We start from the raw sequence: 13,629 nt of genomic DNA, 5'->3' as shown, positions 1-13,629 counted from the left end.
CGGTCCTTATACCCCCCTCCCTCCCATAGTGGTCCTTATCCCACCCCCTCCCTCCCATAGTGGTCCTTATCCCCCCCTCCCTCCCATAGTGGTCCTTATCCCCCCCTCCCTCCCATAGCGGTCCTTATACCCCCCCTCCCTCCCATAGCGGTCCTTATACCCCCCCTCCCTCCCATAGTGGTCCTTATCCCACCCCCTCCCTCCCATAGTGGTCCTTATACCCCCCCCCCTCCCACAGTGGTCCTTATACACCCTTTTTTTTATTATTATTTTTTATTATTATTTCTTATTTTATTTTTATTTATTTTTCGTCCCCCCTCCCTGCTTGATACATGGCAGGGAGGGGGGCTCTCCTTCCCTGGTGGTCCAGTGGTAGTTCAGTGGGGGGGAGAGGGGGGCTGGCAGAGCTGTACTTACCTGTTCTGCAGCTCCTGTCAGCTCTCTCCTCCTCTGCGCCGTCCGTGCAGCTCCCTCTGGGGGACTTACACTGGGAGCTGACCGAGGTGCTGAACGGACGGCGCAGAGGAGGAGAGAGCTGACAGGAGCTGCAGAACAGGTAAGTACAGCTCTGCCAGCCCCCCTCTCCCCCAGTCTGTATTATGGCAATGTAAATTGCCATAATACAGACCTTGACTCGAGTATAAGCCGAGTTGGGGTTTTTCAGCCCAAAAAATGAGCTGAAAAACTCGGCTTATACTCGAGTATATACGGTACTTAGATCATATATATATATATATATACACATATACACACACACACATACACCATCTAGGTGTATTTTACTATTAATATATATATATATATATATAATACAAATAAAAAAATATGTAATTACGTAAAAAAATGTAATTAAAAAAATACCGTATTTATTCGAGTATAACGCGCATTTTTTTTTACCGATTTTTAATTTAAAATTAGGTGTGCGCGTTATACTCGAATAAATATACTTCCCAGGACCGCCGGGCTCATTACAAGCCCGGCGGTCCTGGGGGGGGGCGGGCAGCAAGCGTTTACTCACGTCCGTGCAGCTCCTCCAGCTTCCCAGTGTAAATCTCGCGAGACCCGCGGCCAGCTCTGACGCTCTGACGTCGTCAGAGCTGGCCGCGGGTCTCGCGGAAGATTTACACTGGGAAGCTGGAGGAGCTGCACGGAGGTGAGTAAACGCTTACGGTAATTAAAAATACATTATTTAAAAATATATAGATGTGTGTTATTTCGTTCTAACTGTATTGTGATATTAATATATATATATATATATATATATATTTATATCAAAATACACGTAGAACGAAATAATATATATATATATCTATATACATAAATATATACGTATATATCACTATATATATACCTATATAAAAATACAAATATTTAACCCCTTAAGGACCAAACTTCTGGAATAAAAGGGAATCATGACGTGTCACACATGTCATGTGTCCTTAAGGGGTTAAAATAAATTATATATATATATATATATATATATATATATATATATATATATATATATATATATATATAAACATAGATATACACATACGTATATATATATATATATATATATATATATATATATATATATATATACATACATATATTAATTCTACATATATATTTATGTAATATTTTTACATAATTAGGTATATTAATTAATTACAATCAGCGGGACCAGCCTGACAACCTATGCCAAAAGTATTGGGAATTTAACCCTATAACTTTCCAAGACACCATAAAACCTGTACATGGGGGGTACTGTTTTACTCAGGAGACTTCGCTGAACACAAATATTAATGTTTCAAAACAGTAAAATGTATTACAACGATGATATCGCCAGTAAAAGTGAAGTTTTTTGCATTTTTCACGCACAAACAGCACTTACACGGACGATATTATTGCTGTGATACTTTTTACTGTTTTGAAACACAAATATTTGTGTTCAGCGAAGTCTCCTGAGTACAACAGTACCCCTCATGTAGAGGTTTTATGGTGTTTTCAAAAGTTACCGAGTCAAATATAAGGTTTTTCATTTTTTTCACATTAAAATTCGTCAGATTGGTTACGTTGCATTTGAGACCCTATGGTAGCCCAAGAATGAAAAATTACCCCTATGATGGCATACCATTTGCAATAGTAGACAACTCAAGGTATTGCAAATGGGGTATGTCCAGTCTTTTTTAGTAGCCACTTAGTCACAAACACTGGTCAAAATTGGCGTTTTTTTGCATTTTTCACACACAAACAACGCAAACTAACGCTAACTTTGGCCAGTGTTTGTGACCAAATGGCTACTAAAAAGACTGGACATACCCCATTTGCAATACCTTGGGTTGCCTACTATTGCAAATGGTATGCCATTATGGGTGTAAATTTAATTCCTGAGCTACTATACAGTCTCAAAGGCAACGTAACCAATCTTGCGAATTTCAATTTCAAATGTAACGTGCTATATTTGACCTTGCAACTTCCCAAAACACCATAAAACCTGTACACGTAAGACTTTGCTGAATACAAATACCGTATATACTCGAGTATAAGCCGAGTTTTTCAGCACATTTTTTGTGCTGAAAAACCCCAACTCGGCTTATACTCGAGTCAGAGTCTGTATTATGGCAATTTGCATTGCCATAATACAGACTGGGGGGAGAGGGGGGCTGGCAGAGCTGTACTTACCCGTCCTGCAGCTCCTGTCAGCTCTCTCCTCCTCCGCGCCGTCCGTTCAGCACCTCGGTCAGCTCCCAGTGTAAGTCTCGCGAGAGCCGCGGCTCTCGCGAGACTTACACTGTGAGCTGACAGAGGGAGCTGCACGGACGGCGCGGAGGAGGAGAGAGCTGACAGGAGCTGCAGGACGGGTAAGTACAGCTCTGCCAGCCCCCCTCTCCCCCTCACTGAACTACCAATGACCCTGGACCACCAGGGAAGGAGCCCCCCTCCCTGCTATGTATCAAGCAGGGAGGGGGGACGAAAAAATATATAATTAATATAATATAATAATAAAAAAATAATAATAATAATTCAATAAATAATAAATAATAATAATAATAAAAATATATAATAATATTAAAAAATAAAAAATAACATAATTAATAAAATAATTAATAATATTAAAAAATGCCCACCCCCACCAACACATACACAAACACACACTGCATCACACACACTCACACTTCATTCATATACACCCACTGCACTCACACACACACACTGCACTCACACACACACACTGCACTCACACACACACACTGCACTCACACACACACACTGCACTCACACACACACACTGCACTCATACACACACACTGCATTCATTATATACACACACTGGAAATAAATATTCAATTAATATATACGCACACACACTGCACTCTAACGCACTCACACTGCACTCTAACGCACACACTGCACTCATACACACACACACTGCATTCATACACTGCACTCATACACACACACTGCATTCATACACACACACTGCATTCATACGCACACACTGCACTCATTACATACACACACTGTAAATAAATATTCAATTAATATAATTTTTTTAGGATCTAATTTTATTTAGAAATTTACCAGTAGCTGCTGCATTTCCCACCCTAGTCTTATACTCGAGTCAATAAGTTTTCCCAGTTTTTTGGGGTAAAATTAGGGGCCTCGGCTTATATTCGGGTCGGCTTATACTCGAGTATATACGGTATGTGAATTTTATTGCAGTAAAAGCAAACAGTATTATGACATTGACAGTTAAAATGTCATGTAGAACTAAAAAAATAAAATAAAAATCTTATTTTCTCCCATTTTTTTCATATTAAATTATGTTTCATAGCTAAATATTTGATATTAAACGAAAGCCCTGTTTCCCCATGAATAAAATGATTTATAATAAGGGTGGGTGCATTTAATATGAAAGAGGTGAATTACGGTTGGACAGACATATAGCGCAAATGCCAGGTTTGGTTTCCATTTTTTTTTTGTTCACAACCTGTACATTTGGCTCAGTCCTTAAGGGGTTAAAGCACATCTTTTTCATTGGTATGAAATATGCTTGATTTTAGAGTCAGCCCACTCTAAGATGATGCAATAAGAAGACTAACCATTGTTTTTCAGGGTACACATTCTAAAACTGTCTTGTGGAATTGTGTATGGCATTCACATATAAGGGCTGTGACAGAACCATCTGTCTATGGATTACTTTTATTTTCCCTCCATTTGTCTGTTTGTTCGGCTATTTCCCCCTGTTATTCCCTGGTTTCTACCGAACAAACTACTGACAGACCGGCCACCCAGCAGGGAAGTGTGCTGCTTGTTGACCTCTTGGCCCCATCAGAACATTGAGGTTAACCGCAGACACTTCCTATTTATCAAGCGCAGACCGGGTGGTCGTTGTTCGTATGCCGACCAACAAGTGGCGGCCATCTTGACTATACGAATGATCAGCGGTGTTCGTCAATGAGTTCATGGAACTAAAAATTGATAATATATCTCCCGAACACCGCTGAAGCTGCCGACCTCCCTTCTTCTGACTTCCAACATACGAATGCCGGTCCGTTCGGCACTGTCTTCATGAATGGACATACCCCAGATAGCCATCCCATGGAGCCCCTTTGTATACAGAAAGACAAGGTGAAAGACTTTGGCTCCATGGAGATTGGACTGTGGGTATAGGATCTGAGCGCCATTCGGTAATAATGTGCGCTCAGATCTAAGCTATCTGGGGATATGTTAATTGCATATAATCCATTCGGTAGTTTTCCTATTATGTATTTTTATGTCTTTTTAATATCCCATGTAAAATGACATTTTGCCTCTATCCTGGGAGATAATTGGATTACTTCCCAATTATCTCCAGGATAGAGAGGAGGGTCTACCTGGTGTAAAGGGGAGTGTTTATAGCCAAAGTGTGCTCTTTGACTACTGTATCACTTTTGTCCCAGTCTTCCATCTGGTCCCCTAGGGGAGTGTCCACTAGATGGAAGACCTGCATAAATACCGGACAGGTAGCCCACATTAAAACCAGATTCGTGTTTTATCCTCAATACGGAGTCAAGTCTCATATTTGGGGGGAATTGCTACCCGTGGATTATTCTTTTACCTGTTCCAGGAGAGAAGGATTTTGTTTGTTTCCAGTTCGGTGGGTTTGAGTGTTCGTGAGTTGCTGCTCCCTTCAAAAGGGGAATCTCCCGAACAATATTAACCCTTACTACACCGGGTTATACTGTAACAAGGGCACTAAGATATCTTGTGGCAGTCCTTAAATAAATACACACTAGCATACTAACAAGGGGTCTACTTAGTGACAGTCACCGAGATTGTTTGTAGAGCACCCCTAATCACAAGAGCAGGCACCTGGCTATCATTGGCAGGCAGAAGCCAGGCAGCAAGTGCCTGCTCTGCAGATCCCATTTAGCAGACCATGGAGTGGGCAGCAAAGGTGCTACTGGGATCAGTATGTGTTCTAATTGCATCAGTACAGATCTGTAGTGAGTTTGCTGTGTATTCCAGGAAGTGGCAAATGTTTAGGTAATCCTGATCTTGAGGAGTAGTGATCACATACCAACCTGAGTGCAAGATTAGAGGAATCATATACAAGAGAATATTAAATCTTAATCTCTCTAACCAGGGCCAGACTAGGACAACAATTCAGCCCAGGCAATTAAAGGCAGAGCAGCCCACTAGGAGGAGAATCACCATTAGAAGCACACCCCTCCCTACCCCCCACCAAATGAAAATGTTAATGTGATGCCCCTCAAGAGCATCCAGTGCTCTTGGATGACTTAATGCCATGGTTTGTTATTTTTTTTTGGGTGGGGGGAGGGGAGTTGTGCAACTGAAGCATGCGTTGCGTTTGCTGGTGACTTGTCTCTAGTGTCAGAGCAAAAGAGGAACAGAGCCGTTGAAGTGTGCTGTGCATGTGTGGGAATGCTCCCTGTGGTGTTGTGTGTGTTTGGAGGTTGCTTGTGAGATTGCATGTGTGTAGAACAGACTATTTGTGTTGTATTGTGTGTGTAAATAGGTTGGTTTGTGGCGTACTATGTGTGGCTAGTTGCTGTAGTGTGTGTGTGTGTGTGTGTTTCTGGGTTGTAAAGTATGTGTTTGTGTATGTTTATAGGCCCTGTAGAGTGTATGGGCCTAGGGGATGTTGTATCTGCATATACTGTGTGTGTGTGAATGTATCTAGAGGCTTTAGTGTGTATATTCATATAGGGGTTGTAGTGCCCATGTGTATAGGCGCGGTAATGTGTGCATAGGTCGTGTAGTGTGTGTGTACAGGGGATGTAGAACGTGTATTTATAGGGGATATAGAATAGTGTGTGTAAATGCATAGGAGGTATAGAGTGTGTGTAGTGTGTAAGTGCAGGGGTGTAATATATGTGCTTTTAGTGATATAGAGTGTGTGGCCATGGCAAGTGTATTGTATGTTTAGGGGGTATATAGTGTGTTTACTGTGTGTGTGTGAGTGTCGGGGCTATAGTGTGAATATAAGGGCTATAGAGTGTATGTAGTGTGTTTGTGTGAGGTCAGAGGATGTAGTGTTCATACAGGGATATAGAGTGTGTGTACTGTATTTTTTGTGTAAGTTCAGGCTGTGTAGTGTGTAAAGAGAGGTATAGCGTCTGTGTAGTGTATTTGTGTGTAAGTGCAGAAGGTGTAGTGTGCATATAGGTGTATAGAGGGTGTGTTAATGCAGAGGCTTCAATGTGTATATAGAGGTATGGAGTGTGTTTGTGTGTTAGTGTAGGTGGTGTAGTTTGTATAGAGGGGTATAGAGTATGTGTAGTGTGTTTGTGTGTTAGGACAGGGGGTGCAGTGTGTTTGTGTGTGTAAGTATGTGAGCTTGGTGGGTATATAGTAGTTAGATAGGGGCTCAAATAATTAATTTAATTTGTTTTAAATCACATTTACTCCCCCCTTCCACCTATTACCTTGCAGGCAGGAGAGGAAGCATTCAGATCGCTGTTGGTCCAGTGAGAGAGGGCACACTGCACACAAATCCCTTGTGGTCCAGGTGGCTGGTTATTTGTTCTGTATCCCCACAGGGTACAGACCATGTCTCTCTCCCTCTCACGAGCGCCAGATTTTCAGAGCATTGCACCGGGTTACCATGGCAATGCTCTGATAATCTCGGAGCTCGCGAGAAGGAGAGAAGGAAGCTGCCCAATTTCCCCTTCGGCCTATGAAGGGACAGAACTCCCTTTTAAGGCCAGTGCTTCCCTGCATGGGCTGGCCGGGGAGACCACTTGATCTTTCGTGCCAGCTTCGGCCCGTGGCCGATGGGGATTTGCAGTTTGTCTGGTGGCCATTCCGGGACTGTCTCTAACACCCATTTTGCACAAACCCTTGCCAAAAGTTTAAAGGACTCTAATGACAAAATTAAATACCTCAATTTTTATACATTTAAATATTCCTTTTTCATTGGGAGTATATCTAAAACACTGCTTGTGAAAGCTGCTGATTTCTTGTCTGAGTCCTTTATCCCCTTCTATCCCCACACAGACTCTCTGAGCTGCATTGTAAAGTCTGTGATTGGACAGCCACCAAGAGGCTGGTACTACCTGTTGAGTTTAGCTCTACTAAACTGAACAACCATGAAGTAACATGACCAGTTGATTGCCACTCTTATAAATGAGCCTTCTTACACCCTCCCACCCCCCTCACCCCCCCATGTATTTGCTAAACTGTGAACTGTGGAGAATTCATTAGACAATGGTAAATGCAAGGCTAAAATTGCAGCTGTAAATGGCAGAGATTAAGAAATTGGCATTGGAACATGAAAAAATTCAGTTGTAAAATTATAATAGCAGTTTGAATCAGCACAGCATATACACCAGCATTGAAAGAGTTAAAATGGTCAAATCTTGCATGTGAGTGCATTGTGCATCCCCTGTGTCTTTTTATGTTTGTTTCAGATGGGACACATTATTTATTTAATCTCATCGATGAATTCCCTACCGTCTTCGTGAAAGATTTATAATGCTAAGTAGAAGTGTATTGAGTGTACTGTAATATAATTGCAATGCCATGTACCGCCGTTTTTTATTGAATCTGATGCTTTTGAGAACTGCTTACCAAACAATGAAAAATGTGCTCCAACGTGTGGATCCAACATCTGCATAAATTCCAATGATTACGCCTTCTGATGAACCAAACCTATAGAAGACATTGATTAATGTTTAAGTGAGCATTTAATGTTTATATAACATTAAGAAGATCAGACTAAAATTTAGCAAATATTGTATGAAATTGTACCATTAAAAAAATATAATTTATTTTACGTTTCATCCAGTTGAAGTTGTCAGAAGAGAGGTGACATTTCCAGAGAGAGGAGATGGTTGTCTCCAGTATACTTCATTCACCAGAGCAGCCACGAGGAACAGAAACATCAAACTTCAACATCTAGAGCATTCTAACATCAATGAAAGGTATCCCGGTAAGCCCAAGCACTAGCCAGAAGCATTTCCGAGTGTAGAAGGGCATGCATTGTGTGCAATGTAGAGAATTCAAATCCATATAGTATATATGGTAGATAGTATAGGTCAGCTAGATTGGCCTAATTTCTACCATTGACATTTGAATTTTCTAAAATTTAATTTTGTGAATAACTCTGTTACAATTGCACTAGCAAAGTAAATATCAAAGTAATTTATGTTTTAAATAGATGGATTTACTAAACCAGCAGACCCTGAGATAAATCCAACTTATTGAAAACACTATAGAAAAGTGTGTATTGAGATATAAAATGTATTCATAAAGAAAGCATTGCTCTCCCACTCATAAAAAGTGTAAATTGTCAACGTACAAAAGTATTTAGGTTCACTAATATCCTGGTTTGCTGACTAATTCACATATGCATTATCGTTTAGAGGACCTTCACTGACTTTCAATATGGGACTACAATCAAGGACGAGATGACATTGCTATGAATGTGATAAATTGTATACATATGAAACCTTATGAAGTTTCCCATTATTCGTGTGTCCATCAATTTACTTCAGCTTCACATGATCAAATGAGCAGGGAAATGAAAGACAGAGGTTTTACATGAATATTTTGTTCAATGTTTGAAAATCCCAGCATTAGCTTTTATTTGCATGACATTTTTTTATCAAATGATTCAGAGCCAGGAAATCACATTGTCTAAATCTAATGAATTCAAAGTGATATTGAGCTAAAAACACATCTTCCTGTATTTACATATAGAAAGCTTCCAAAGTCTCACATCATATTTCTATTTCTATTTCTAGATTATGAGTTTCCAAAACAGAACAGAGGTCCAAGAGTTCCTTCTTCTGGCCTTCAATTACATCCACAAATACCGTTTCTTACTCTTATATGTCCTGATTTTTATTTACATGGTAACATTGGTTGGGAACCTACTGATTATTATCACATCATACTTTACTGTCTACCTACACTCTCCCATGTACTTTTTCCTCAGCAATTTCTCCTTTTCTGAAATAGTGTTTTCTACAAACATAATACCAAATTTGTTATATACCATTTTACACGGAAAGGCGATCATTTCTAAAACAAGTTGTATCACACAATATTACATGTATTCTTCATCTACAAGTGTAGAATGCCTCCTACTTGCGGTCATGTCCTACGACCGCTATTTGGCCATTTGTAATCCACTTCATTATTCATCTATCATGACAATTAAATTGTGTCTCCATCTGGTGACCTCCACTTGGTTCACAAGTTGTATGTTGTCAGTAGCTGAAGCTGTTCAGTTAAGTGAGATGTTTTTCTGTGACTCTGCAGTAATTGATCACTTTTTCTGTGATCTTGGTCCACTTATCCAGCTCTCTTGTTCAGACACGAGCACTATAGAAATGACAGATTTTATCCTCTGTTTCCCAATTCTAGTTTTTCCTGTTGTCTTCATCATTATAAGTTACATCAATATTATATCCTCTATCCTACATATTTCATCCACCCTGGGAAGGAAGAAAGCATTCTCCACCTGCAGCTCCCATCTCATAGTTATTTCTACATATTATGGAACCTGCATCTTCATCTATATGACACCATTGATAGAGAATGCTGTCACAATAAAGAAAGTGTTATCCTTATTATACATAGTGGTGACTCCGTTAATCAATCCATTTATTTACAGTCTAAGAAACAAGGACATTAGGTTATCAATTGTAAAATTATGCAGAAAGGTGAAAGAATATAGACTCTAATTTAAACAGCTAGGGTATTTTAAGCTGAATAAAATGCAGAATATGTAAAATAATTCAAGTTTAATTTCTTTTTTATACATAACTTCCAAGATTGAGGTTGAGTAGGAATTAAATTATCGTTTCTGCTCTGCCTTTTTTTATCTTCAGATCAAACCGCCCAGATTAAAGTAGTTAGTTACAATATCACAACTAGACATTGTACACTGAACACCATACCAATAGGAACAGTGCAATTCCTGCATCTGTCCATGATGATCTAGGAACACACCACATCAAGGGTCAGGCTTAGCAGAGCACGTCCAATACAGTGCAGTATGTTTTGCTGAAACCAAGATGTGGCTCTTCTAAGAGGCTCATTGGTGTCTGCACATATTCCAAAAATGCATGCCCTGTGTATCTTTATCAGATATGAAGAACTTGGCACTAATGAATTAAAATAAGTTATTTAAAAGTTGTTGTATAGCAGCTCAACTTGATCACTTGTCTATTGCAAAAATAATGCTGGTTATTATAGAAATAGGGACAATAACTAGACACACTGATACAAAAGAGAATCCTGCCTGTGGGCTTCAACCTCCTTCAATACACTATGCACGAAAGCCCATGAGCTTTCAGTGCCTTTAGCAAATTGTCAGCTGAACTGGATGGAAATAGCAGGCATTGACACACAGCTGATGCATCCTGAAGAGGAAAACATCCACTTAATGCTAACTTAACCCTTTTCACCACTGTCTAGTATACACTATTGTAGAAAATTCTGACAGATTTTTAGCCAGAAGACTAATAGAAAACCTATTTTTAACTAGTGTCCAAATGTAGAACATAATACCCAAACCTGGGAACAGAGAGGCAATACAATGTACCAGTTAAAGTGACATTTGTTAGTTCTGTGGATTCTGTATATTCCCTGTTACTGTAAACACATGGTCACTTTATACAGTGGTTACTGGACATGAGAAGAGCTATTGGGCAACCAGTGAGAGCACAGGCAGTGTTCTGGATCAAATTTCCATTGTCATTCCTAAAAGGTTTAAGGACTGCCACTAGCTGGCCTGCCACTGTCCAATTGTCTTGACCTAAAAGAGACTGCAAGACATTTTGATATTAGAAGAATGTAATATTGCACAGTGTCACTTTTAAGCAGATATACATAGTTATGATTTATAATATTGGCCATAGTAAACCCATGTTAAGGCTTTGCCTTGAGTTGTGTGAGGGACTTGTGACAGATTCATCTGAACAGACTAGTATTGCTGGTTCGTCTGTTTGCCTTTACTTCGGTAGATTTCCTGTCCGTAAGCCCCTGTTCGTGTGTTTCCCGGAATACCGATTGAAACTACCGAACGGACGGCCACCCAGGAGAGGAGTGTGATGCTGGTTAACCTCTTGGCCACAATTAGAACGTTGTGGTTAACCGCAGACACCTCTCCATTACAGCCGTATGGGTGGTCGTCGTTCGTATGCCGAACACGAGGCGGCGGCCATTTTGGAACACGAGGAAGATCAGCGGTGTTCGGCGAAGATCCTACGGAACTAAAAACGGACACTTTATCTGCCGAACACCGCTAAAAACTACCGCCTACCTTCTATTTCGTCGAGGCATACGAACACCAGTCCGTTGGGGAGTTTTGTACCGTACGTATGGACTTTACCCAGATAGCCGTCCCATGGAGTCATTGGTATACCTATGACTTGTGAGAGACTTTGACTCCCTGGCGATCAGACTGTATACATTGGATCTGAACGCTATTTGGTAGAAATATGCACTCAGATCCAGGCTATCTGGGGATACGTTACACGAACCATATTCATTCGGTATTTCCACAGTTATGTATTTTAATGTATTTTTCTTAATGTGTCTAAAAGGGCGTTTTGCTTCTATCCTTGGAGATAATTAGGTTTCTTCTCAATTATCTCCAGTATAGAGAGAAAGGAATTATGGGAATAATGGGGAGGGCTTATACCTGAACCACTGTGATTGGCTACTGTCCTATAAATGTTACAGTTTTCCATTTGGTCCACTAGGAGAGTGTCCACCAGGTGGGAGACCTGCATAAATACTGGGCAGGTAGCCCTCATTAAACCCATTCCTGTTTTACCCTCAAGACGGAGCTTGGTCTTGTTTGTGGGGGGAATTACTACTTGGGAAAGCGCATTTCGGTATTTTTAGCCGAGGAAGGAGTTTGGCTGATTTGAGGATCAGGAGTTACCGCGTTCACTTAAACTCTGTTCGGGAGTTTGGCGGTCGGCTATACGGAACCTGCTTTCTTAGAGAAGGGGATTATTTACTAAACGGCGACTTTGTCTATTTGCCGGTGAGTGTCGTAACAGGACTTAATTACCTTTTTGTTTTGTTTTTTTCAATGTTTTATTTTTATATATAAGTTGTTCACATATCCCATTCCACACATTAGTTTTATGTTTTCACATCAATAAACTTCAAAAATATTGACATTACAGATGGCTTACAACTTACTTTAACCCCTTAAGGACACATGACATGTGTGACATGTCATGATTCCCTTTAATTCCAGAAGTATGGCATTTTTTTAGTCCTTAAGGGGTTAAAGTGTTGCTTTACAAAGAGTAGTTTAGTCCTTAAGGGGTTAAAGTGTTGCTTTACAAAGAGTAGGTATTTTGCTACTTTTGGTGCGTTAGACTGTCAACTCAGTAGCACGTCATCTCTGGTACTAATTGTCTTTTTCAGTTTTTTTTTTTTTAAAGGCATAGTTTAGTGTACCCTGTGATCGTTGTGACACGTCATGATTCCCTTTTATTCCAGAAGTTTGGTCCTTAAGGGGTTAAGCATGAATAAGCAAAACATAGTATATTTAGTATATTCAAACAAATCACATTTAAACAGAAAAACAGAACATAACATTGGTGTGTAAGCAGTAGTCGCTAGTATCTAAGATGATTAGTGCCACCACTTAGACCATTTTTGAGTGAATCACTCACTTGAACTTGCAGTCTCCTCATATGTGAATTGTTTCTTTTATTTGCTCCAGGTCAGGTATATACTTGCTTTCCCACATACTAGCTATGCCTACTTTGACTCCTATCAGTAATTAGTAAAAAACAAAGAAAAACAAGTTACCTGCACTCTCCCCTTTATCCCTATGTATTTTTAAACAAATGGAGTTTTTTTAGTTACCTCAACTTCAAGGCAGACCCCCCTCCATTTGTTTAAAAATACATAGGGATAAAGGAGAGAGCGCAAGTAACATGTTTTTCTTTGGTTTTTACTATATATTGGGGCTGATGTGTACTGTAGTCATTGCAGCCGCCAGTAGTGATGGGAGTTGAGCGCAGGACTTTTCTTTCTGCATTTGTATCCATTTTTTGTATTACTCAGCCTTGTTACAATGCAGCCGCCCATCCCATGTGTTCCCTATTAAGGGTTAATAATGTATAGGGGTGTATATAAAAAATACCCCTTTCTGTCTCA

The 13,629-nt window shown here is 39.9% G+C and overlaps 1 protein-coding gene across 1 annotated transcript; it reads left to right on the top strand.

Annotated features, from left to right (window-relative positions):
* Positions 1-9,239: 9,239 nt before the first annotated feature.
* Positions 9,240-10,181, top strand: LOC134602068 (olfactory receptor 1468-like). The gene has a single exon (XM_063446567.1). It carries the CDS (start codon positions 9,240-9,242, stop codon positions 10,179-10,181), a length of 942 nt encoding a protein of 313 aa, XP_063302637.1.
* Positions 10,182-13,629: the final 3,448 nt, after the last annotated feature.

This window comes from Pelobates fuscus, chromosome 3 (genome assembly GCF_036172605.1).
Source record: "Pelobates fuscus isolate aPelFus1 chromosome 3, aPelFus1.pri, whole genome shotgun sequence".
Lineage (NCBI taxonomy): Eukaryota > Metazoa > Chordata > Amphibia > Anura > Pelobatidae > Pelobates > Pelobates fuscus.
The sequence above is the reverse complement of the archived record's forward strand: the minus strand, read 5'-3'. Positions and strand labels throughout refer to the sequence as shown.

What these genes read in the sequence shown, in the direction of transcription:
- LOC134602068 (XM_063446567.1), top strand. Translation starts at nt 9,240, where the DNA reads ATGAGTTTCCAAAACAGAACAGAGGTCCAAGAGTTCCTTCTTCTGGCC.